This window comes from Punica granatum, chromosome 8, assembly GCF_007655135.1.
Source record: "Punica granatum isolate Tunisia-2019 chromosome 8, ASM765513v2, whole genome shotgun sequence".
Taxonomy (NCBI): domain Eukaryota; kingdom Viridiplantae; phylum Streptophyta; class Magnoliopsida; order Myrtales; family Lythraceae; genus Punica; species Punica granatum.
In genome coordinates, this window is record NC_045134.1 from 1,896,066 (window position 1) to 1,921,900 (window position 25,835).

The 25,835-nt window shown below is 40.9% G+C and overlaps 3 protein-coding genes across 3 annotated transcripts; all 3 read left to right on the forward strand.

Annotated features, from left to right (window-relative positions):
• Nucleotides 1–5,157: 5,157 nt before the first annotated feature.
• LOC116187062 lies at nt 5,158–8,258 on the forward strand. Its single transcript, XM_031515648.1, has 2 exons — nt 5,158–5,591; nt 6,114–8,258. The coding sequence occupies exon 2, from the start codon at nt 6,384–6,386 to the stop codon at nt 7,902–7,904; it is 1,521 nt and encodes a 506-aa protein (XP_031371508.1). The 5' UTR covers nt 5,158–5,591; nt 6,114–6,383; the 3' UTR covers nt 7,905–8,258.
• Nucleotides 8,259–10,054: 1,796 nt separating this feature from the next.
• LOC116187063 (heat shock cognate 70 kDa protein 2) lies at nt 10,055–12,783 on the forward strand. The gene is made up of 2 exons (XM_031515650.1): nt 10,055–10,396; nt 10,822–12,783. Exons 1-2 carry the CDS (start codon nt 10,183–10,185, stop codon nt 12,552–12,554), a joined length of 1,947 nt encoding a protein of 648 aa, XP_031371510.1. The 5' UTR covers nt 10,055–10,182; the 3' UTR covers nt 12,555–12,783.
• A 2,022-nt stretch (nt 12,784–14,805) lies between these two features.
• On the forward strand, nt 14,806–17,468 carry LOC116187289 (heat shock cognate 70 kDa protein-like). Its single transcript, XM_031515943.1, has 2 exons — nt 14,806–15,045; nt 15,371–17,468. Exons 1-2 carry the CDS (start codon nt 14,832–14,834, stop codon nt 17,056–17,058), a joined length of 1,902 nt encoding a protein of 633 aa, XP_031371803.1. The 5' UTR covers nt 14,806–14,831; the 3' UTR covers nt 17,059–17,468.
• The last annotated feature ends 8,367 nt before the right edge of the window (nt 17,469–25,835 follow it).

Sequence of the window (25,835 nt, forward strand, 5' to 3'; positions counted from 1 at the left end):
GTCGGCCCGGCCCACAAGTGGGCTGGGCCCACGCGTTTGAATCTGGGCCTACGTACGCCAGGTCCATTTCCTCGCACCGCTGGGTGGAGCGAATTTTCATGCCGTGTTGTTGTGGGTCGGATAATAATTAGTAAATTATATTCTGCACCCTGAAGTTTTGAGTGTCAACCATTACATTCACTCAAATTTGATTGTTGACAATTCGCGCACTGGAGTTGCAAGAATAGGACAAGAAATTACAAAAGTTTCGATTAATTCAACTTCATGCGAGCTGTCTAGGTCCACCACGACACATTGATAAGATCGTGATAAAAGTTGCGGGATGTGGATCGATCATAAGATTTCAAAATGCAAGGTAATGCCAGACTTGACAATGCAGAATTCGAGTTGATTGAGAATTTCCTTATGATGAGCAATGTAATATTTTGATAAAATTTTGAATTCATAATATGATGATTTGCGTCATTCACCTTGTACTTTTCCTGCTTTATTTGCTTTTGCAGTTAATTGAAAATTAGACTTTAGGTCCGCGTGTAGCGAACGTTCGTGATTTTTTTAAAATTTGTCTTAAATAAATAAATAAAATCTTTATGTTTCTATTTTTTTTAATGTTTATAGCTTATATATAGTATTATCTATAATAGATGTAATATTGATCAAGAGTATGGATTTATTATTTGCATATAGTATTCTTTTTTTAATAAAAACTTTTAAATTTATTTGTCTCTATAGATAGTTTTATTTATTTTTCATTGAAATTTATTCAGAAACAATATACGGCATAATACTAAATCCAATACAACTTCCCATATGAATAGTTATATTAAAAAATACATATTTTGCGTATCGATATTATAAAAATATGACAATTTATACATGTTGTAATATAGGAGTTACATATTAGTAACTTTTATCTTAAAAGTTAACATATTGGACATATAATATATGTGTCACTTTGCAGGGCTCAGAAGGGGGAGTCCTTGATCTGATCCCCCTCTCGGCGATCATCCAACCCCTCGACATTATTTTTTAAAAGTTTAATTCATTTAATTTATTTTAATTTCTCATTTTTCTTTAAGTTTTTAAATAAGTTTAATTTGCGACCACTGATAAATTACCACGTAGATAAAATTAATGATATCGAGTCCACATTAAAAAAGTTTTTTTAAAATAAAATATGAAAAAAAGCATAATAAAAATAAGAAAGTTTAATGGAAAGTTTTGAACACAAGACAATTGACACGATAATTATATTTCTACCACTACAATACTAATAAACTCATACTCATCTCTTGCATTCTTTAATTTTTTTAGTAGTTACTTCCGATGGGTTATTAAAATTAAACAGGATAATGAAAATACACTCAATTAAGAGTTGAAGAATTGCTCGAAAATTCTATGTAGCAGACTCACATCAGACAAACGAAAGCTCCTCATCGCAAAAGCTCAAGAAGCCTATTTTAAATACTTATAATAGATTGCAATCTTTTTAATTGAGAGTTCGTTTGGATAGTGCGGTGGGATGTTTCGTAATCACTTTTGTTTATAATCCTAAGCAGATTTGGTGTTTGGTAAAAGTTGTTAAAACTGTGATTTTAGTCGAAATTGTGGTTGCAAATATAATTTTTTCAAACAGGTTAATAGGTGCTTATAAAATTCGCTTCTACTTATAATATTCTAAGTATTAATAATTACTTTTTTTTTATTTTCAATAGTTTTCAATTGTTACCTCCCAAACGCTTTTACTTATTCTAAAATCAACACTTCTTTTTTAATAGTTATAATTCAGCACTTATATTTCAGCAGTGACATTTCCAAACCAAGTATAAGCGGTTTTAAAGTTGTGGAAAGGCCAATTAAGGTGACCTCTTAGATTAACAACGTTATTTTGGATAAGACAAAAGATATATGTTTTACCTAGGCACGTGTTTTATCAGTACAAGCAATCTTTAATCAGCCAACTTATTTTGTACGTTATTAGAAGTTGACTTGCCCTCCTTATCATTCGACTAGTTTTTTCAATAGTTCCAGGTGATCTCACGGGCTTCCGTTCATTCGACCAGACACGCATATCTCTAATGATTTCAGTAACTTATAATTAAGTTATATGCGGCCGACATATTGATGAAACCTTAACAACGTCGCAACATATGGATAAGCAGATAGCGTGAACATATACTCTTTGGAAAAAAAAAATGGTTAGTCACGGGACTACTATCTTTTTATATTAAATTAAATTAAACGTTAAATGCAATGATGATGATAGTATCCCTGGAAATAAATAAACCCATGTGCGATGTATTTTTCTCGGATGGAAAAGCAGCTAAGCAGCCGGCCAAGAATGACCCCAACTTCCCCATTGACAAAACGCAACACAAGGAACGCAAAGACGTGATTAAAATTATGTTTCCATTGTCGGAGGAGGATAGTACAGTGACATATATCATCATATGATAAATAAGAAATTTTTAGATTTTATATTTAGTGAGACCATCATATTCAATTATTAATTATTAAAATTTATATTTTATTATATTAAACATATAAATTTCTCTTACAATCGAAAAAATATCTTTTAATAAAATTGTGAGATATCCTCAATCAATTTAATTAAAATTTATCTTTGTTTGAATTTTCGCTCGATCCTATCTATCTAAATAATCACGAGATACTTCTCATGAATTTTAATGGTTTCAAGTACCAATAAAGGCCAATTACGAACAAGGGCATGCGCGATAGTAAGTAGAGGGAAAAAAGAATAAAAAACTCGGGGGGTTTGATGTTCAAAATGTTTGACTATGTTAAACATGGTGGCTTGACATGTGTTGAGTTGCAGCCAATGGCGTCCGAGATCCATGGATCGTCCACTCATGACTTGAGAAGGTGCGACCTCCCTCGGGTGATGCCTTTCGCACTGCATGCAACGGGCGGCGATGTCTCAGGGGGACATTATTTGATAAGATAAGAGAGTCCAAATATTAATATTATTTTAATCAGTTTGTTATAATAGTTCAACGCACGTTTCCCCCCACCCTTCTTGAAAAGAGGACCAATAGTTGCGGTGACGGTGCAACCATTTTCTCACTTGATTTTGGATAATTAACCAAATCTATCACCGCTTTTTCAATCAGTCAATTTGTTGTGTAATGGCACCATTGTATGTAGACAGATATCCGGATTATTGAATCGGTATGCACTAAACTACAGTCATTCGTAATCGTTCGCTGCACTTGAATTTGCAATATTTTTTCGTTAAGTATCTAACTTTACGATTCATCTTCAATAAAGGTGCCGACAATAAGGACTTAAAATAACTTCACATGTAAGAAAGAAAGATTAAACTATACTCAGTGCATATATAATTTTAAAATTACGTACTTTTTTTGGTTATTTTAGTTCTATTTTGTGGTATTTATATTTACATAAATGAATTTTTTCAATATGTACCATGATATTCAGAAATTCAATGAGGCATGACTAATTCAGTTTGAGTCAGGTCGCCCACTAAAAGGTAAAGTTTTCCTAATCGAGGAAGACTCGAATCCAATACTTTATTTAAGGAGAATAAATGCCGAATCGATTGAATCAACTATTATTGATTTCACATAAATAAATTTTAAAAAGATTCAAATTCAAAGGAATTAGGGTTGTTAGAAAAAAATTAGAGAATTGTCAAATTGGGCGATTATCCTTTATCCCAGTTTCACTCATTCTTAGACTATCTAGTAACAGTTCATCAAATATAAGTTTCCCGACCTCCCGTTGATAACGCCTCGTGTTTTTTTTTTGTCTTAATTTGGATTTTGCGATTCTTTTTGGATAACTAAGATATACGTGCCAAAACTGGATATCAAATGCGATTTTTAATGCATAAGTGGTCATTTTCCTAGTAAGACTGCATATGGTCTCGATGCATAAAGTAGTGCTGAGCTAAATTATGACACGCTTTTGCGATATTACAGCGCACTTATACGATTTTAAGACATTATTATAATGGATTTGCAAGTAAAAAGTGGATACGTCACCCAACAACCAGCTAAATTTTATATTTTATTATGTTGTACATAAACCCAACATAAGAAAATTGGAAGAATGCCTAGCTGGGTACATTATTGCAGTTTTTAAATAAACATTATTGTAGCTTCCAATGCCTACATATATTTATTATTTATTTATTCATTTTAATCGTTAGAACTGATTGGCAATAAATTTACCATTCCATAGTGCACAAAAGTCGTTCATCAGATAGGTTGGTAGATGTATGATAGCAAGTTATTATTGATCGCGATCTTTAAAATGTGCTCAAATTTCGTGCCGGTGTGATAATTGGATTAACTTATATATTTTTATAAGCAACGCATTTGTTTATCATCGTTATTACTAATTATGGTCACTTCCCAAAACCAAAAATATACAAAAGTTACTATTTTTTTCCTTTTGTCGTACAATTTTTTTTTTTCTAAAATTCCAGCTGTTCCGTCCCAATAATGCAAGAAACATTTTGTCTGGACAAGATGGCAGAATCCGCAGTCCTCAATTCATTATAAATAAATGAAATAATAACTTAATATATGTATATATATATATATATTTTAGGAAATTGGCTATTGAGCTAGAAGGATAAGTTTATTTTCAATATGGTAGCTAGAATATGGTCAATAGTTCATCAAGGGACGTATAAAATAATTGTAGAGGGTTCTCACTTATTAATGAAATTATTCATCGACAATAGTATAATTATTAAACTGCGATTTGTATAAATGAATTTAATTTGCAGTGTAAGGATTCCAAATCCACTTGGAGCACCTCGTTCTTGCCAAGGGCAATCCAGCACCCGCGATAGCTGAGTATACCCCGTTTGACTCGGCCGAAAGCTAATATAGTAATATTAATGAAATAATATGAAACAAACTTACAAAATAATGGTCCATAATAACCCAATACAGGACAAAAGATACCTCAACTTGTACTTTGAATTATTTCCTCTTTCTTTTTTCTCCAAAAATTTCTTTATCAATTTCTGTCATTTTCTCTCGCGGATTCTTTTTACCTTCGGCCAAACCAAACAGAAAACGAAAAGAAAACTGTTTTTTTTTTTTTTTTTTGTTCTGTCTGAGAGCAGACACAGAGGGAAGAAAAGAAAAGTAAAAAACTAGGAAAGCAGAGGGGGAAGAAGGGATGGGGGGGAAAATGGGCGATTATCGTGGCATCACTACAAAAAGGTGAAATGCGCTTTTCATTATCACTCATCTCATCATCAACCACTCCGAGCGGTGAAGAAAGCAGCAGCGGAAAGGAAATGGGCTGTCTCTGTGTGAAGGAGAGAGATGATTGGCCGTTGCTTTCTACAACTAGGGTTTGATTATGGAAGCCCTTCCAGTCCTTCCCTCCCTTCCTTTTTGCACTCTCCCACTCGCTGTCTGTTCTCCACATTCGCCTACCGCCGCCACCGCCATCGCCTCCTCGGCTTCTGCATAACGCCGTTTGATTGATTGAGGGGCCGCCCCGGTTCTTGTTTTTTCTTTTTTCCTGACGATGCGGATCGGTCCTGGTTCTTGCTGTTGATGCGGATTCCGGAGCTTGCTTTACAGGTAATAATCTTTGAATATCTGATTGGACTTTTGGATATTCCATGCGGTGGAATATATATTGGGCTCTTGTTGGTTTGAATCTGTGATATCAGATTTGTCTGGGTTTGGAACTGTTCGGTGATTCTAGGGTTCGTGGAATTAGGGCTTTTCCCCCTGTTTGGCGGCCCAGAGAGAACAGGGAAGAGGTAAGGTAGGGCTAATCCCCGCTGGGTTTTCTCGATTTTTGTTGATTGTGATCGTAAATTTGATAACTTGCATCTATCTGAAGTCGTCCCAACTGATCGGAGAAGGGAAATTTTGATGATTTATCCTTATCCAGCAGAAATCTGAATTTTTTTATTTTTTATATTAAGATCTCGTAGTCGTTTATGAAACTGATCTTCTTCCGAGCGGAGTATTCTGCGGCTTCTTTTGAATCGTTAAACCGCAGCATCTGTATTGCAATATCTAGACTATCTTTTGTATCTGTCTGATGGGAGTGAATATTGCTTGATATCTGTAAGACTCGATTGCTTTTCTCAGGGTGGTGATTGGCCGAGGATAGGAATGTCAACTGCTGGATACTCGTTGAATGTGATGGATGATTTATTCGGGTACCTTCTTGTTGGATTCTTGTGGGCTCCGTTTACTACTGTGCTTTTGAGGGGACTCTGCGGGTTTGTGGATTGACGAATCGTTCTGCGTGTGAGATCTGTCTGTTCCAACTGAATAAGTGGATTGAGAGGATGTCCATCAGATTTGGGCTCTAACTAGCGACTTAGAAGTGCATCCACCTGAGAGAAGTAGGAAATAATGGGAGAGGCTCCGGTCACTGCGCTCTCAATGGAGAATCATCATCCATCAACCCTTTTGTCCATGGATTCTGGGTTTCTTTCGCATGATGAATTGGAGAGAGAGCTCAACCGCTCGATCATCCATTCTGGACCACCTGACATCAATCTCCCATTGTCATGTAGGCCTAGTCCACCTCACCTGACTTGGAATGACCCCTATGACATCTTAGATGTTGGACTAGGACCTCAAGTTTATGAAACTGAGACCACTATTACTATGCCAAAAGCAGTGCGGAAGAGCACCAAGCGTCTCGACAGTGTCTGGGGTGCCTGGTTTTTCTTCAGTTTTTACTTCAGGCCCGTATTAAACGAGAAGTCGAAGTCCAAAGTAATTCAGGATAGTAATGGCGTGTCTGGATATGAGAAATCGGACTTGCAGCTGGATGCCTTCTTGGTTCAGCATGATATGGAGAATATCTACATGTGGGTGTTCAAGGAAAGGCCTGAAAATGCACTAGGGAAGATGCAGCTGAGGAGCTATATGAATGGGCACTCTCGGCAAGGGGAACGGCCTTTTCCTTTTAGCGTGGACAGAGGTTTTGTCCGATCTCACAGGATGCAAAGGAAGCACTACCGCGGCCTTTCCAATCCACAGTGCCTTCACGGGATCGAAATCGTTCGCACTCCGAATCTTGCCAGTCTTGACGAGGAAGAGAGGAGCAGATGGGCTGATCTGACTGGCCGAGATATGAACTTCTCTATCCCACTCGAGGCCAGCGATTTCAGCTCGTGGAGGAATGTCTCGAACACTGAATTGGAGCTCGAAAGGCTGCAGCCCCCTCAGAAGAGCAACACAAGCCACCACCCTCGGAAGCTGCTCAATGGATGTGCCTTAAACCTCTCCACACAGCCATCCGACAATAGCAATGGCGATGTGGTGGATGTCTCCCCTGTCTCCAACAAGAGGAAGAAAGATTTCTTCCCTCGTGGACCCGATGAGTTCTGCTCATCGAACAGTTCCCACTCCGACAGGGCTCTGGACCTAAAGATCAATTCCATCGGGCCTCAATGGTCAAATGATTTCAGCGGGGTCATGAAGAATGTTCATGGCCCTGTCACTGCAGCAAAAGCAATCTACGAGGATGACCAAGGGTTCCTGATCATTGTGAGTCTGCCCTTTGTCGATCTTCAGAGGGTGAAAGTCACTTGGAGGAACACCCACTCTCATGGGATCGTGAAGATATCTTGTGTTAGTAATTCGTGCATGCCATTCATTAAGAGGCATGATAGGACATTTAAGCTAACAGATCCAACACCAGAGCACTGCCCTCCTGGGGAATTTATTAGGGAAATTCCCCTGCCCACCCGCATCCTCGAGGACGCCAAGCTTGAAGCCTATCGTGATGAGATGGGGTCCACGCTCGAGATCTTAGTCCCAAAGCATCACGAGGGGCCAGAAGAGCACGAGGTCCGCGTCTGCCTCCGCCCCTCCACTTGGACCGAGCGGGGGTTCGTTGACCTGGAGGAGGCCTTGGTGTGAGAAAGAGATGCGCAGTCGATTATTTCTCATGGTCTGTGCTTCCCTCTTTACTATCTTAAGAATAGAAGTTTGAACTCATGGAATCGAAAACAGTACGTCATGGAACATCGTTAGTTTCTACTATTAGTTATGCATTGCGCTGGAGGTGATGGTGATATCATTAATATTGGTGTCTTCTTTTTAACTCATAGCGTTGTTGTCAGGTTGTTGTCTTGGACCTTTAAACAAGGTTAATATGTTTGATGCTTTTTTCTTCTGATATTCTGATGTCAAGATCTGAACTTTATTATTAGTTGGTGTTATTTTGTACTTGTCCGTTTCCTTGTTTAATGCATGATAGTCTTGATCCTTGAATTAGTACCTTCTCTACTTTGGTACCCGGTTAGCCGACGCCACAATGAGGATTAGAGATACCAAAAGACTGAAAGGAAAATCTCCCAAGGCCAACTACTAAAGAATGGTGAGGCCTGTGTTGTTCTGGTGTTGTCTGGTAGGCATGGTCTCATGGCCGACGTGGCCCTTCGAGAACATTTGTTTTCGCATTTGCTCGGCCGCGTTTAATGATCTGAAATGAAACGAAATTATTTCTCCCAAAAAAAAAAAAAGGAGCTCAACAATGGGCTGAGCATCCTTTTGGGCCCATCATAGCCCAAACTCGACTTGGGATGATCTCGATTTTGGGTTAAGAGAGTGCGTTTGGTCGGATCTTTAGTCGATCATAATGTGAATGTGGTTCCATAACACTATGATCTGATAATCGTATGGCACGTTCTATCACCAGGTCACTACGACTTGCTCATTGAATTCTAGTAGCTCCAAACTAGTTAAACTATTGCTGAGTTACTTGTTTTAGCTGGCATTTGGTATATTATCAAAAACTATTATTGACAATTTAAATTACCACCAATTTAGATTACCACCAATTTAGATTACCATCGAATAAAATACTGATAATGTTTAATAGAAGCATTGGAACTAGGGGTGGAAACGGTTTGGGTTTTTCAATTTTTCGGGTCAGTGCACAGACTTTTTCCGGGTTGGTTTGGGTCTGGGAATTACACACCCAAGAGGACTAACTCAAGTAGAAAACTCGACTGTTAGTGGTTTGGGTTATTTGGATCGGTTCCTCGAAATAAGTGGGAAAGGATAAAACAAAACCAAATAAAAGGTTGACTATCAACACAACATCCAGAGGTCCACGAGTAAACAAACAAAAATAGCTCATTCATTCTACAAAAGAATCACTCTTTCACTTGAGAAAAGAATCAATATCATTTGAATTAGGGTTTATGACTGAACATGAAGTGAATTTTTTTTTTCTCTCTTAATTTCGGGTTGATTTGGGTCCCCGTCGGCTAGTCGTGTTGGTTCGGTGGCTGACCCGAGAACCAATAACAGGGACTTGAACCGCCGAATTTGCAATTGGTTTTTTGGGTTTCGGGGATGATTATGTCGGGTTGGGTTGGTTCTTGGGTTAGTTCAGTTTCACTTCCACCCCTAGATGAAACTTGCACCAAGGTTGGAATTTGCTCGATACCTCATGGTGGCTATCCATATTATCACTTTAGTGGTAATATGCATTACCATGGTAATCAAGATTGCTAATAATAATAAAATAATATAATGTAATCAAATACAAAAATGTTGTAAACCCATGTGATTTAATGTAGCATTATTGTGAATCTACTTAGATTCTCTCGTGCTAAACGCCCTCTTAACATAGTAGATTAGTTTCTGAAATGCATGCAGTATCTCTTCCTGTGTTTATTAAGATTGAACGTCCGCTAATTTAGAGGTCGTGTAAATATTATACACCGCTCATCGTAAAATCAGATACAAAATATTTTCATGGGCTAAACTATATATTTGAGAGATTTAAATCAAATTTGGAGGTGGAATGGAATTCAAAATTTTCAACCCAAAATTGATTGAAAAGAGTTCAATTCAAAGATGAGGAACAGTCCGGAAGGACCAAACCAACCAACCAAAGCGCAGGAGAGGAACTTTTCGGAGTTTCATTCTCCTCCTCTTATATCTCAACCGACTCCTGCCGTCCGCACGATCCCATCCAACGGCTCTAGTCGTCCCCATCGAACCTTCTGGAACCCGAACCCCTCTGGCCGCAAAGCCTATATATATGAACTTTCTTCACTTCTCCCAACACTCCAAGATCCATCTAACCCTAGCAAAGCAGCCTCCATTGTTTTCTTCGAATTTTCTTTTTCTCCGATTCCTTATACGTTCGTTTGTTGTCATCGGTAGATTTCTCTGATCTGTAATGGCCGGAAAGGGCGAGGGTCCTGCGATCGGGATCGATCTCGGCACGACGTACTCGTGCGTCGGTGTCTGGCAGCATGACCGTGTTGAGATCATCGCCAATGATCAGGGAAACAGGACGACGCCGTCCTACGTAGCCTTCACCGATACCGAGAGGCTCATTGGTGATGCCGCGAAGAACCAGGTCGCCATGAACCCGATCAACACTGTCTTCGGTGAGATCTGCTGCTCCTCCTCGTTTTTTTCCCCTTCAAATTGTTGTTTCCGGCTTTGATTTAGCCCTGTTCGGTCGCTTCGAGCTCGAAATCCTAATGGTCCTATCAGATCTGAGTTCTCGTTAATCTGAGATGCTGCTTGTTGTACATCGAGATTGATTTGTTTGTTGCTCATGGTTTCCATATTAATTTAATCTTCAAAATTTTTAAGAAAAATATGATCTTTAGGAAATATATGTGATAGATTGAGCTGAAAAAGTTATATCTTTTTAGTCTGGTAACTGTGTTTAGAATATGGGCTGTGTTTCTGGATGGTTTTCAATGGAAAATCGGTGGGTCTATATATGTTTTCCTTGGATGAGCAGAAAGCGCAAATGAATTAAGCGGAACGGCGTCTCATTATATATGTTTGTGTTTAATGACAGATGCTAAGCGGTTGATTGGTAGAAGGTTCAGTGACTCCTCGGTTCAGGGTGATATGAAGCTATGGCCATTCAAGGTCATTGCTGGTCCTGGTGACAAGCCCATGATTGTTGTCAACTACAAGGGTGAGGAGAAGCAGTTTGCTGCTGAGGAGATCTCTTCCATGGTTCTCATCAAGATGCGTGAGATTGCTGAAGCTTACCTCGGCACGACTGTGAAGAACGCTGTTGTCACGGTTCCTGCCTACTTCAATGACTCCCAAAGGCAGGCCACTAAGGATGCTGGAGTGATTGCTGGTCTGAACGTGATGCGCATCATCAATGAACCCACCGCTGCAGCTATTGCCTATGGTCTTGACAAGAAGGCCACCAGCGTTGGTGAGAAGAATGTGTTGATCTTTGACCTTGGCGGTGGTACCTTTGATGTGTCTCTGCTGACCATCGAGGAAGGTATCTTCGAGGTGAAGGCAACCGCTGGGGACACTCACCTTGGAGGTGAGGACTTTGACAACAGGATGGTGAACCACTTCGTGCAGGAGTTCAAGAGGAAGCACAAGAAGGACATCAGTGGAAACCCGAGGGCTCTCAGGAGATTGAGGACAGCCTGTGAGAGGGCGAAGAGGACCCTCTCGTCTACTGCTCAGACTACCATTGAGATTGATTCGCTGTACGAGGGTGTTGACTTCTACACAACGATTACTCGTGCGAGGTTCGAGGAGCTCAATATGGACCTGTTCAGGAAGTGCATGGAGCCTGTCGAGAAGTGTTTGAGGGATGCTAAGATGGACAAGAGCACTGTCCATGATGTCGTGCTTGTTGGTGGTTCGACTAGGATTCCCAAGGTGCAGCAGCTGTTGCAGGATTTTTTCAATGGCAAGGAGCTGTGCAAGAGCATTAACCCTGATGAGGCCGTGGCCTATGGAGCTGCTGTTCAGGCTGCGATCTTGAGTGGAGAGGGCAACGAGAAGGTCCAGGACTTGCTGCTTTTGGATGTCACCCCGCTGTCCCTCGGTCTAGAGACTGCTGGAGGTGTGATGACAGTCCTCATCCCGAGGAACACCACTATCCCCACCAAGAAGGAGCAGGTCTTCTCGACCTACTCAGACAACCAGCCTGGTGTCCTCATCCAGGTCTACGAGGGTGAGAGAGCAAGGACGAGGGACAACAACTTGCTCGGCAAGTTTGAGCTCTCCGGTATTCCCCCTGCGCCAAGGGGTGTTCCTCAGATTACTGTCTGCTTTGATATTGATGCCAATGGTATCTTGAATGTCTCGGCCGAGGACAAGACGACAGGGCAGAAGAACAAGATCACCATCACCAATGACAAGGGTAGGCTGTCGAAGGAGGAGATTGAGAAGATGGTGCAGGAGGCCGAGAAGTACAAGTCAGAGGACGAGGAGCACAAGAAGAAGGTTGAGGCCAAGAACGCCCTCGAGAACTATGCCTACAACATGAGGAACACCATCAAGGATGACAAGATAAGCGCCAAGCTGTCTGCTGCCGACAAGAAGAAGATCGAGGACGCGATCGACCAGGCCATCCAATGGTTGGATGGGAACCAGCTCGCAGAGGCCGACGAGTTTGAAGACAAGATGAAGGAGTTGGAGAGCATCTGCAACCCCATCATCGCCAAGATGTACCAGGGTGCTGGTTCCGACGCTGGTGGAGGCATGGACGAGGATGCTCCTCCCTCTGGTAGCAGCGGTGCTGGCCCCAAGATTGAGGAGGTCGACTAAGTGAGGAGGATGTAAAGTCACGGAGATGTTGGGGTGTTGGGTTTAAGGATGTTCGCTTAGGTTCCGTCACATTTTGATTTTCTTCTTTCTTTTTCAAATTTTGGATCGATTGGGGATATTATTGGTGCGGTAAGTGAAAGTCATTTTGTGAAACTTGCTTCAGGATTTGCAATATATATGTTTAGTCGAATTACTCTTCATGTCGTGGTCAAAAAGGAATTGCTCTCCATATCGCTGGTTTTTTTATTTTATGTTCTATGTTTTTGTTCTTTTTATAATTGCCCTGCATCTTTTATTGACCGTATCAACTGCCTACTCAACAAATTTAAAGCAATTTGGGAATGGTGCAGTTTGCCCAAGTTCTTTTTAACAAATGTATTAATAATTTTGGTAAAAAATGTGGAAATAGTTTCTGTAAATAAAAGAATAATATACATATTTATTCACTATTAGAGAATGGTCTCGTTTGTCACTTTAGTCACGAATTTGATTCTATAGAATTTGGTTCTCTATGTTTGTACGACTATCCTTGTATCCCGAATTATTCTCATTAATGAAGGTCATTTTTTGTTTGTTTGTTTTATTTTGTTTTGTTTCACTTTTGATTCTCTAAGAATCTTTTTTTTTTTGCTTTTTATCATATTTTTTTTAATATTAGTGATGTGAGTATCGTCATTCGAAAGGTATTACTATCTCTATATGTAAGTTATCATAAAATAAGATCGTCTACTGTTAAATTTGAAATTATTTATTTATTTTATTCTTTTGTTTCACTTGTGATTTTCAATAAATTTTTTTTTTCAATTTTTAATTATAATTTTTTTTCATATTGATAGAACTATTTCGTGCAACGTAAGAGCTCTACGACTAGTTACGAAGAAAGGTGAATATGCTACATGGAACTAACATATATATTGTTGTTAAAACCAATCGGGACAATGTACCGAGTCTACTGACCATTAGCCGGTATAAAATGTAACTCCATTTCTAAAATCATAAACAATGCTTTTGAGATTTTAAAATTTAAAGTTTCTAGTTTTTATCTGTGTTTGTACTTGTTGCAGAAAAAAAAACTCGTACTTCATGTTTTCACCAAAGTGATGTTATAATTTTACCACTTATCCCCCCCAAAAAAAAGTTATGTTTTAATTCTAGAACATACAGATACAGGGCGATCATGACAAGAGTTTACATACTATTCAAAACTAATTCTTGTTCTATTGTTCAACCCAAAAAAAACATATATATTTTATTGTAAGAGTTGATCGTTGCAATGCATGAGCCATCCCCTCTAAAGCTTTTGAGATTTTAAAATTTAAGGATTACGGAACACAATTTCAGTGACAACATTGTGTATGAATAAAAGATTCAAGAACTAATTTACCGTATTCTCAGGCACAAGTCGAACTCTTTGAGCCAAAAAAAAAAAAAAAAAAGAGGGTACAAATTGAACTCTCCAGTTAAGCCCTAACGTGCTCAGCATAATTCATACCTAAAATTCCACGTTATCCTAAAGTCAATCGAAGGATCCTGAGTTGAATAGAGCTGAATCCACGACTCTTAATCAAGAGGTATCATGTAAATATACCTAGATTCATCATATAATGTCTGCCCCTCCAATGAGCCCTTACACCCGAGTACGTCTCAAGAGCTCTATGTTTTACTTTTATTGTGCGATTTGCACAAAATATCCGCATTAGATAACTGAAATTTATACGGGTCTATGCTATCTTCCTGGTTTTAACCCGGGTCGGGCGTTTTTAACGGTACTTATGATTTTAATTGTGTTTATCTGATTCGTATATTTTGCCTATATTATCTTTTCTAATTTGCCTTGGGCATCACTTGTTCATGTAATCTTCGTTTTCTTGAACATTTGTACACCGTTTTAAAGTAATTAAACAATCTCATTATTTTTCGAGAAAAAAAAGTCTGCCCTAATTTTACTTTGGCCATTCAATTTATTTATTTATCTTCACATTTTTTTTTCTTTTAAATTTTTTGATAGTGTCTACTATCTACCCATGAGATCCACCATTTCAGGAGTCAATAGTTCCTTAAATTCCATTCTCTATGTTTTCTTTTGTCGTACCTTAAATTTTTAATTAACTAGAAGACTTTGACTTTTGAAAGAAACATTAATCAAATACGAACATGATTGGCACAACCCAAAGTCAGAAGTGTTAAACCTTTGTTCTGTTCTGCGTCTCATACAGTCCAGCGCAAAAGAATAGAGAGCCTCTTCTGAGAGCGTGGACAGGAATACATACAACATCAATGGCACTAGTGTTCGATGGACCGGTGGTAGGTATTGACCTCGGAACCACTCACTCGAGCGTGGCAGTGTGGCGAGATGGTCAAGTGGAGATCATCCCCAACGATCAAGGTAACAAGAGGACGCCGTCCTATGTCGCTTTCACTGACACCCGAAGGCTCATTGGTGATGCTGCCAAGAACCAAGTCGCAATGAACCCGACCAACACGGTTTTTGGTAAAGACCTATCTGTTTCCTTTTCGCACTTCCTCAGATTACTTGTTCTCTTCCAATGGAGTTGATGGCCCGGATTTCATCTTGACCATCCAGTGAAGATTTATCACCAACATTTTCCCGTAGTTTCTATTAGCCGGAATGTTTTATTTTAATTGACTAGACCAATGTTCTGTCAGCATAAATTTTTTTTCAATAAGCAATGTTGTATGAATATCATCACAAATATAATACGAATGAACCGCGAATAAGGGGAAGCTTCTCCTTAGAGAAAAAAGAGTGGGGCAACTGTGAGAATGAGAGGATCATCCAGATGTTCTGTCTACAGGGGCAAAGCTGCTGATCGGTAAAAGATTCAGCGATGTCTCTGTCCAAACAGACGCGAAGCTCTGGCCTTTCAAGGTTGTTGCTGGTACCGGTGACAGAGCTGTGATTGTTGTCAACTACAAGGGTGAAGAGAAGCTGCTTTTTCCGGAGGAAATCTTGTCTATGATCATTGCAAGAATGCTGGAACTTGCGGAGGCTCATCTAGGCACCGCTGTTAAAGATGCAGTCATCACTGTTCCCGCATGCTTCAACATCTTTCAGAGACAGGCTACTAAATATGCCGGACAGATCGCTGGTCTCAATACTGTACGTGTTGTAAGTGAACCAACGGCTGCTGCCATTGCTTATGGCCTTGACAAGAGGAGGAATTTTGTCAGGGAGAGGAACGTGTTGGTTTTTGACCTCGGCGGCGGCACTTTTGATGCGTCTATCCTGAGCATCGAGTCGGGTATCTTTGAGGTTAAGGCTACTGCAGGGGATACTCATATCGGAGGTGAAGACTTCGATAACAGAATACTGTACCATTTTATCCAAGAGTTCAGGAGGAAGTACAAGAAGGACATCAGTGGGAACCCCCGAGCTCTCAGGAGATTGGGGACTGCCTGTGAGTCTGCGAAGAGGACTCTCTCCTCTAATACTACGGCTACAATACAAATTGATGCTTTGCACATGGATGTAGATTTCCATTCCATGATAACGCGCAAAAAGTTCGAGGAGCTCAACATGGATCTCTTCAAGAAATGTATGGAGCTTGTCGAGAAGTGCTTGAGGGATGCTAAGATGGACAAGAGCCGTGTCAATGATGTGGTCCTTGTTGGTGGGTCCACTAGGATTCCTAAGGTGCAGCAACTGCTTTGGGAATTCTTCGACAGGAAGGAGCTCTGCAAGAGCATTAACCCCGATGAGGCTGTTGTTTATGGAGCAGCCGTTCAAGCTGCGATATTGAGCCGAGAGGTTAATGAGAAGGTCCAGGACTTGCTGCTCTTAGACGTGACTCCATTTTCTCTCGGTCTAGGAAGTGCTGAAGGCGCGATGACCATTGTGATACTGAGGAACACCCCAATCCCCACATCCAAGGAGCAGGTCCTCTCGACTAGCTCAGACAACCAAGAATGTTTCACCATCTCAGTTTATGAGGGTGAGAGAGTGAGAACCAGAGATAACAACCTGCTTGGGACGTTTGAGCTGTCGGGGATTCCGCCTGCACCTAAGGGTATTCCTCAGATTACTGCCCGCTTCAGCATCCATGCTGATGGTTTCTTGTATGTCTCGATGGAGGAGAAGACAACCGGTAATAAGGCTGAGCTTAGTGTTATCGATGAAAGAAGCACATTGTCCAGGGAAGAGGTCGAAAGGATGATTCTGGATGGAAAGAAGTACAGGGCCGAGGATAATGAGTACAGGCTGAAGGTTGTGGCCAGGAATGCGTTGGAGACCTATGTTTACAGCATGAAGAACGCACTTGAGGATAACACGATTTGTCCCGATATATCACCGGCAGCAAAGAGGATGATCCAGCGTGCTTTTGACCGAGCTATTGAATGGTCGGATGAGAACCAGCTTCGGGAGGTGGATGAGTTTGAAGAGAAGATGAAGGAGCTGGAAAGAATTGTTGAGACAGGAGGCATGGGGCCGGTATTGATTTTGGCTATAAGATCGTCACTGGTCCTGGCGGCATACAACTCATAGCTGTAAACTATAAGGGCAAAGAGAAGCAGCTTAATCTCAGAGAAATCTCATCTATGATCCTTTCAAGGATGTGGGAGATGGTGGATGCCCACGCTGGCTTGACCATCAAGAATGCAGTTCTCGCTGTCCCTGCTTCCTTCAGCCGCTCTCAGATAACTGCTGTTCGAGATGCTGCCCTGACAGCCGGTCTCAATGTACTTCATATCATAACCGAACCAGTTGCTACAGCAATCGCGTATAGCCTCCTCGGGAAGGGGACAATGTGTAGCCTATGACGGAATATAATTTTGTATGATTTGTTTGTTTCCATGTTTAGTTCCATAGATTAGGAAGTCAGTCTAATTATTAGTATAGGATCCCATAGATTTTATTAGCTTCCTTCTCTGTAAAGGCACGATGGCCTACATATACTTTTCTGTATCAATGAAGTCTTTGAGGTTGGTTACTCCAAATTTATGATGGTATCAGAGCGTTGATGCTCTGGGACCGATCGAGATATTTATATTTGAAGATGAAGACGTTGTGGGATAAGCTTGAGAATTATCTCGAGACGCTTAACTGCAATTGCAGGGTGGCAGCAAAGATTGTGGCACAACAGGAAACCATGATCATTTGTTCTACGATCCTGAGCATTGAACCAATTCAAAGCTTGAACAAAGAGTACAATACAGTGGTGAGTGAGGAGCAGCAGAAGGGGATTACTCTATCAAAGGAGAAGGCTCCTGAAGCAGCTCCTTTTGCGGTGAAGGCTGGTGGAGGACAGCCTGGGCAGAGCAACGAGTCTGGGCTACAGAATGAGGGCTCGACTAGGCCGAATTACTTTGGTGGTGGACAGCCCACTCAATACTCAATTGATTTGGACAAGGAACCTCAGTCTTACCAGGAAGCAGTCAGCAATCCACGATGGAGAGAGGCTATGGCAGATGAAATTCTGGCATTGGAGTCTAACGGGACTTGGACTATAGAGACTTTACCTCCAGGCAGACATGTTGCAAGTGGGTATACAAAGTGAAAGGGAGAGCAGATGGGGGCGTCGAGAGGTATAAAGCTCAACTGGTGGCTAAGGGTTTTACGCAAGCGGAGGGCATCGACTTTCATGAGACATTTGCTCCAATAGCTAAACTGGTTACTGTTCCTTGTTTAATTGACGGTCGCTCAAGCTCGGGGATGGGAAATGTATCAGATGGATGTCAATAATGCATTTCTTCATGGAGATGTAGAGGAGGAAGTGATTGCTTCCGGTCTATCCTCGGCAACTTGGGCATTCGTGACCTTCATTCCAGTTTTACCCGTTCTTGTGCTTTTGACTCTTCGATGGGAAATGGTGTGTGGATTAAGAATGTGGTTTCTTTTGATATGAATGGTTGCTACTGATTCCTTTGCCTATTGCAGTGATAGAACAAAGGGAGCGAGTGATGGCGGCGTGAAGCTGAAGATTCTAGCAGACCGGGAAAACAACTGAGTGCTCTTTGCCGAGGCAGGGAAGGAATTCGTGGACTTCATCTTCTACATTCTTGCTTTGCCCGTCGGGACAATCACGCAACTCATCAATGAGAAGGATATGGTGGGCTCTATCGGGAACCTTTACTCAAGCATCGAGAACCTTAATGACACATACGTCAGATCTAGCTTAAAAAGAAATCTCTTGGAGCCCAAAGCACCTGGCTATGGCTCACAGAATCTTCTCTCATTGCCTGTGGTCACGTCCTCTACTTCAACTACCAAGAAGTACTGCAGGTGTTCTTGAACGAGTTGGAACGCTTGCCTCGAGTATGTAAGAGAAACTCATGGTACCAGATGCCCGAAGTGTTACAATTCCATGACAAGTTCTGCCACTCTAGTTCAAGCACAGGCTACTCCTTCAATGCAGGAATGGTCGACCGAGGGCGGTTATGTGAAAGATGTTGTTACGTACATGGTGTTGGACGACTTGACCAAGAAACCGATGTCTAGGATATCTTGCATTTCTCTGCTCACCAGATTCAACATCAAGGACCTTGGTGTCCACGAGGAGAGGGAGATCAACGTTAGCGTGAATGAGGTATTGTGTTCTTTCAAAAGCTCAAGTTTCTATCCTTTACTACATCGAAAAAATTTCTTTTCTATTCCTTTTTACATCTGAGAATGACCCAATTCCTCCAGAATTTGCGTAAGTTTCTTGCAATGGTTTTGGCTGCTTTAAGGAGAAGAATTTATGGCTTCAATTTTGGGTTCCTTTTGGTTCGTAGAATGACGTATCAGGAAACAATATATATATATATATATATATATATATATTTGGAGAATTGTATCAGGAAACAATATTAAAATGATCTGTTCTATGCCTTGGCATTTGCTGCTTGAGATGGAATTGGTCATCCATTTCCAATTCCTTTCCCTTCATTTTATGATTATTCCACATCATGAATCAAATGGCCCCTTGTAAACTGACAAGATACCTGAGAAAGATTGAAGCCAGTCGTTTCTAAGTTAAGACTCGTGTCTTAATTAAGGAACAGTTGCTTTTAGTTTCCTCTGTCCATGATGCAGTGATCTTGCACCGCCATGCATTAACGGGATAGTGCAATCAGTTGATACGTTATAATCATCGGAGTCTCATTCGGGCCACTTTGGATGTTCTGTTTGCTGTGTGAAAAGCATTCCTTAGCTTCTGTGATTGAGACTTCAACAAGTTGATTCGCGTTGTTATCAGATTTGCATTAGATTGTGACATTGTGGGCTTTTCGATCGTTTGCAGGCTGTGAAGTTGTTGAAGGCTTCCCTGCAGTCCAAGAGGGTTCTGACTGAAGCCTTTCTAGGAAACAAGGGAGAAGTGAAAGTGAACTGAGATGGCATCATTTTAGCAATGGCTTGGGGTTGTTTCTTTTTCAAATGAAAATATTAGGAGCGGGGGGCGAGTGCTCTTTCTTAAGCACTGACAGACTATCCATTACATTACTTTTAAGTAAATATATTGAACTTTTGTTTGATGTTCTGTCTGATGAATTTCAGTCGTCTGCCTACGTTTAACTTTGTTAGTAGTCTCTATGGAGGGTAAACGTTTTTATGTTAGTCATGGCTTGTGATCTGTTTCTCTTGAAGGAGGTGAGGAAATTCACCCGAAATGCTTCTTCTGTAAAAGAGAAGCTAGGAGTAGTTAGTTTGGGGATGTAACAAGTAAATGGTTTGGTTCTGCACCTAAACCATAGTTCAAGGCCGGTTTCATTTTGTGTTAATTGTTGGTAAAGCTGGGCAGCAAAAATCCCGACTGTGAACTGCAGCATTTCCTGTAGTTTTAACTGAACCAGATTCCAGAGGCCATGACGGGGCAGCTGTGTTGGTTGTTTTCCATGATCGGCTTGTACCATTCGGTGCTTGTTTGCCGTGCTGAGTCTGTGCCAAAATAACCATGGATCGAGAAGAGCTAGGAACTAGAAAGAGAGCGGCCGTGGACTGTGATTTCACCTAAAAAAGGTGAGGAATGCTCACTGATGGTGACTGTCCATTTTTGCCATCCCTACAGTGACTGTCCGCTGTCTGCCTAGAAAAAGTCCAATCATATGCTACAGTCCAACCTTTACCTTCTCGGGGCAGGTTAATATTACTGTTTATCTTTATTAAAAAGAAGCTTAAACGCGTTCTCGATATGTTTTATTAATGATCTGTCCCTTTTTGATATGTTTCTTTGAAAAGTTTCATTTTTTGTTTTATTAATGTTTAATGATTCTCACGATCATTATGCTATATGTTCGTGGATAATTCTACGAACCCGCAGGCCGTATGAAACCGCTTCCCTTCCATTCTTCCAAGCCACTCCAGCAAGTTTAAAACCCCTTTTCTATGCAACTCCAGCACCTTTCTTCTCTCTCTTTCTCTCCTCGTTCTCGGCCTCTCTCATTTCTCTCTTGACTCACTGTCTCTACTCCGCGAGATGTTCCTTTCGTCGTGCGCCGATAACATCTTGGTGTGATCAAGGCGGAGGCTCCTTTGCTCTGTCCCTGTGAGGTGGTGTGTGGGTCATTGTTGCACTGTATTGCTGAAAGTACGATCTACTGTCCTTCCAAGTGAATGTATCGTGTAAATCTTTAGGAGCACTTGACGGTACAGACCTTGACCCCAAAAGTTTTTATTTTCATTCGAATTCTCGACTTTGCAATTTAATTTTTGTATTTGGGATATGTGATGAGCATGGATTTGGTTATGCAGTAATTTTAGTTTAGCAGAATTTGATTTTAGGACTTGGGGATCTAAAGTTTAGCAATTTATTTGACTAGGTAGAACATTAATTTAGGGTACATATGTGAATTGGAGCCCACTTATGTTTTATTGACGGACAAATTTACGGCATTATAGATTTAGAACAAGATGTAAATTATAGGCCTTTTTGGGTAGTTTTCAAAGCATACGATAAATTTGAAAAAATGGTAAAATCATGAGATATATGACGTAAAAATTCCTAAACATAATGATATATTCATACCTTTTTTAAAGCGTGTGTACCACGGTCCACGAGCCTGGGCTCTAATAGATCTAATCAGGAAATTAATTAAAGATCGTTATTCATAAGTCCATATACAAATAGCAGGTTTTTGGTAAAAAGACAACTGCTTCCAATGATCCCATGTTCTTATATACACATGTACTCTGTAATGAAAGACCGTTTATATCTGATGATATAAGTGTGACTACATACTGGGACCAAGATTATAACATCAATTATTCAGCCAGAAAAAAAAAATCATAACATCAATCCACGCATGAATATAGTCTACTAGGGGAAATCTTGCCGCAACTCAATCGATACAAAAGTTACCTTTGATGTGTGTCAGTCAAATTACAATCATGTCAACCATATATGGAAGATATCATTTCACAAATCCTACGGATTGCAAACCTTTTAGCTAGATGCAGGTCCACCGATATTGTCTAGATAAATTAATAATTCCATATATAGGTAAAATCCTCTTAATCGATAAATCATCAGTGGCTTAATTGAGCACCCCAAATTGATTGATTGGCCATTAGATTTGTTTAGGGACCTGAGTCCTCTTATATTCTGCGAGTAACTCTTCGATAAAATGCAGAGGTGTAACCTTCAGATGGGGATTTGAGGAGGATTATTGACGGAATTGGTTGATTGCAGCTTTGAATTAGTTTGAAAATTTATTCCGTATCTTAGCTTAGGAAGTGCTTGGCCATTGACAGCAATTAGTTGCTGCTCGCTTCTCAAGCAGACTCCATAATTGGACTTTCCAAAATTACATATATTGAAATTGACTCACCGCAACTTCTTGTTGGGAAGGGATGTACTCAATCAAATAATAACGCAACGATTAATCTTCCTCCCCTACTGGTGTAATCGAGATATGAACTAATCAAATCAACCAACAAGGAGTAAAGTAAAAGAACACCAAGAATTTTACATGGAAAACCCTGATGTGGGGAAAAACCACGGGACCAACTCCGAATCAACGATCCACTATGAATGAAGGTTAGACAATGTCTTTCATCAAGGGTAAACCCTTGGATCACCAAAACTCAAGAGAAACACTCTCTTGGATCACCCAAACACTAAATTCGTCACCCACACCAGGTGGTTCACAAAGTCAGCTGAAACAGCACCTACAGAGCTCGAATATAAATTCTGACCGTTTAGAACTTAGCCCCACGTGTTGTGAAGCTGCTGTCAAAATTTCGTCCCAATCGGAGTTCGTTTGACGTCCCGATCGAGGTTTGCTCTCCAGCTGCGCGCTGTCCCTGTTGATCCGAATTCTGCTCTGTTCTTCTCTGTTATTCTGTGCTGATCTGCTGCTACAATTCCTCAGCTAGTTTGCTGAAAAATAAACCCTAACAAAAGTGGGTCCTTGGGCCTATTAAAACCCGATAAAAACCCAATACAATTTGAGCCCAACTTCCTCCAAATTGGAGGGATACTCCAAATTGGAGGGATACCCAACAAACTCCCCCTCCCGACTATTTGGAGGTTTCGAGCATACCGGCTATACTTCGGCAAACATGAAGTTTCTCCCTAGCGAGAGGTTTTGTCATCATATCAGCTTCATTCTCATCAGTGTGCACTTTGTCTAGCTTCACCAGCTTGGACTCCAACACATCTCTAATCCAATGAAACTTGATATCGATATACTTCGACCTCGAATGGAAAGTGGGATTCTTGCAAAGATGAATGGCGCTTTAACTATCACAGTGTAGAACATACCTTTCTTGCTTCAAGCTCAACTCCTGCAAAAACTTTTGCAACCACAACATCTCCTTGCAACCTTCGGTCACCGCAATGTATTCGGCTTCCGTTGTAGACAAAGCAATGCACTTTTGAAGCCTTGATTGCCATGAGATAGCTCCCCCTGCAAAAGTCATCAAGTATCCCGAAGTGGATTTCCGGGAATCGATATCTCCTGCCATATCCGCATCCGTGTAGCCTACTAACTCCGGCTTACCAGTGCCAAAGTGTAAACACACCTTGGATGTTCCTCTGAGATACCTCAGGATCCACTTAACTGCATTCCAATGCTCTTTCCCCGGATTGGAGAGAAAACGACTAACCACACCAATAGAATGAGCGATATCTGGCCTTGTACAGACCATGGCATACATTAAACTTCCTACAGCTGATGAGTAAGGAACTTTCTTCATCTCTTCTTTCTCCTTCTCACTTGTAGGACATTGCTTCGAGCTAAGTTTGAAATGAGAAGCAAGTGGTGATGAAACTGGTTTAGCATTACCCATGTTGAACCGATCCAAAATCTTCTCGATGTACTTCTCTTGAGAAAGCCAAATTTTTCCACTTGATCTGTCACGAGAAATATGCATTTCAAGGATCTGCTTTGCCGGTCCCAAATCCTTCATGGCAAAGGACTTACTGAGCTCTTTCTTCAGCTCTGCAATCTTGCTCATATCATGACCAACAAGTAACATATCATCCACATATAACAGTAAAATGATAAAATCACCATCTGAGAATTGTTTTACGAACACACAATGATCTGAAGTTGTCCGTGTGTAGCCATGGCTCAACATGAAAGAGTCAAACTTTTTGTACCACTGCCGAGGTGCTTGCTTAAGCCCATACAAGCTCTTTCTCAGCCTGCACACCAAATGCTCCTTACCTTTAATTCGGAATCCTTCAGGCTGCTCCATATATATTTTTTCCTCCAAGTCACCATGCAAGAAAGCTGTTTTTACATCGAGCTGCTCGATCTTCAAATTCAGACTAGCTGCCAGTGCGAGAACAACTCGGATCGATGACATCTTGACAACGGGTGAGAATATCTCCTCGAAGTCAACTCCTTTCTTCTGGTTGAAACCTTTCACTACCAGTCGAGCTTTGTATCGAGGTCGCGAGTTCTCTGTCTTCAACCTGTAGACCCATTTGTTCTTCAATGCTCTCTTACCTTGCGGTAGCTTCACTAGGTCATACGTGTGATTTTCAGATAAGGAGTTCATCTCTTCATTCATCGCCTTCAACCAGTGCTCCTTGTGCTCATGTGCCACAGCTTCACCATAGCACTCAGGTTCTCCCCCGTCAATCAGTAGCACATACTCATGAGGCATATATCTTGTAGATGGTCGTCTTATTCTATCAGATCGTCTAGGTAGATCTGCAGGCTCTAACTGTAACTGCGAGCCTATATCATCCGTAGTCACATCATCATCTACCTGAGGAATCTCACCCCCAGTCGTGGTTTCTTCATACTCACCAGGTACCTCTTCCACTGGATGCTCTACATCAACCGGTACAGGAATAGAGATCTCGTGAGGATTGCCTACTCTGGCCTTCTCTAACTTTTGCAAATCCTCGATTGTCTGGTCCTCAAAGAAGACAACATCCTTGCTCCTGATGATCTTCTTGCTATCAGGGTCCCAAAACCTGTACCCGAACTCTTCATGTGCATAACCCAAGAAGATGCACTGTTTTGCCTTGGCATCAAGTTTTGATCTTTCATCTTGAGGAATGTGAACAGATGCCCTGCACCCGAAGACTCTGAGATGCTTGTATGATACTTTCTTGCCGGTCCACACCTGCTGGGGTACATCTCCATCAAGTGCAACTGACGGTGTAAAATTAATAAGATCAACCGCTGACCTCATTGCCTTGCCCCAAAAAGACTTAGACAGTTTCGCCTGAGAAAGCATACAACGAACTCTCTCAACAATTGTGCGGTTCATCCTCTCTGCAAGCCCGTTCTGCTGTGGTGTCTTCGGTACCGTCTTCTCAAGTTTGATACCGTGAGTCCTGCAATAGTTCTCGAAAGGACCCCTATGCTCACTACCATTATCAGCTCTGACACATTTCAGCTTCATGCCCGTTTCTCTTTCCACTGCTACATGGAAGTTCTTGAAAATCTCAGTCACCTGATCTTTAGTTCTCATAGGGTAAGCCCAAACCTTCCTGGTGTGATCATCTATAAAGGTCACAAAATAGAGAGCACCACCAAGAGATCTATCCGACATGAAACAAACATCAGTATGCACAAGATCAAGTATATGATCGCATCTAGAGGGACGACTTCTAACAAAAGAAACTCTCCTCTGCTTACCAGCTAAACAGTGATCACAAGTGCTCAAGTGCATACCTTTAACTGGCAAAGACTGTTTTCTAGCAAGAATTTGAATACCTTTCTCGCTGATATGCCCAAGTCTCCTGTGCCATAGCTCGATAGGATAATCCTCAGCAACATTAACCTGACCGGAATTGTGCCTGGCACGCAGCCTGTAGAGAGTGTCGGTCTTCTGACCCCGTGCCACAATCAACGAACCCTTTGAGAGCTTCCATCTCCCAT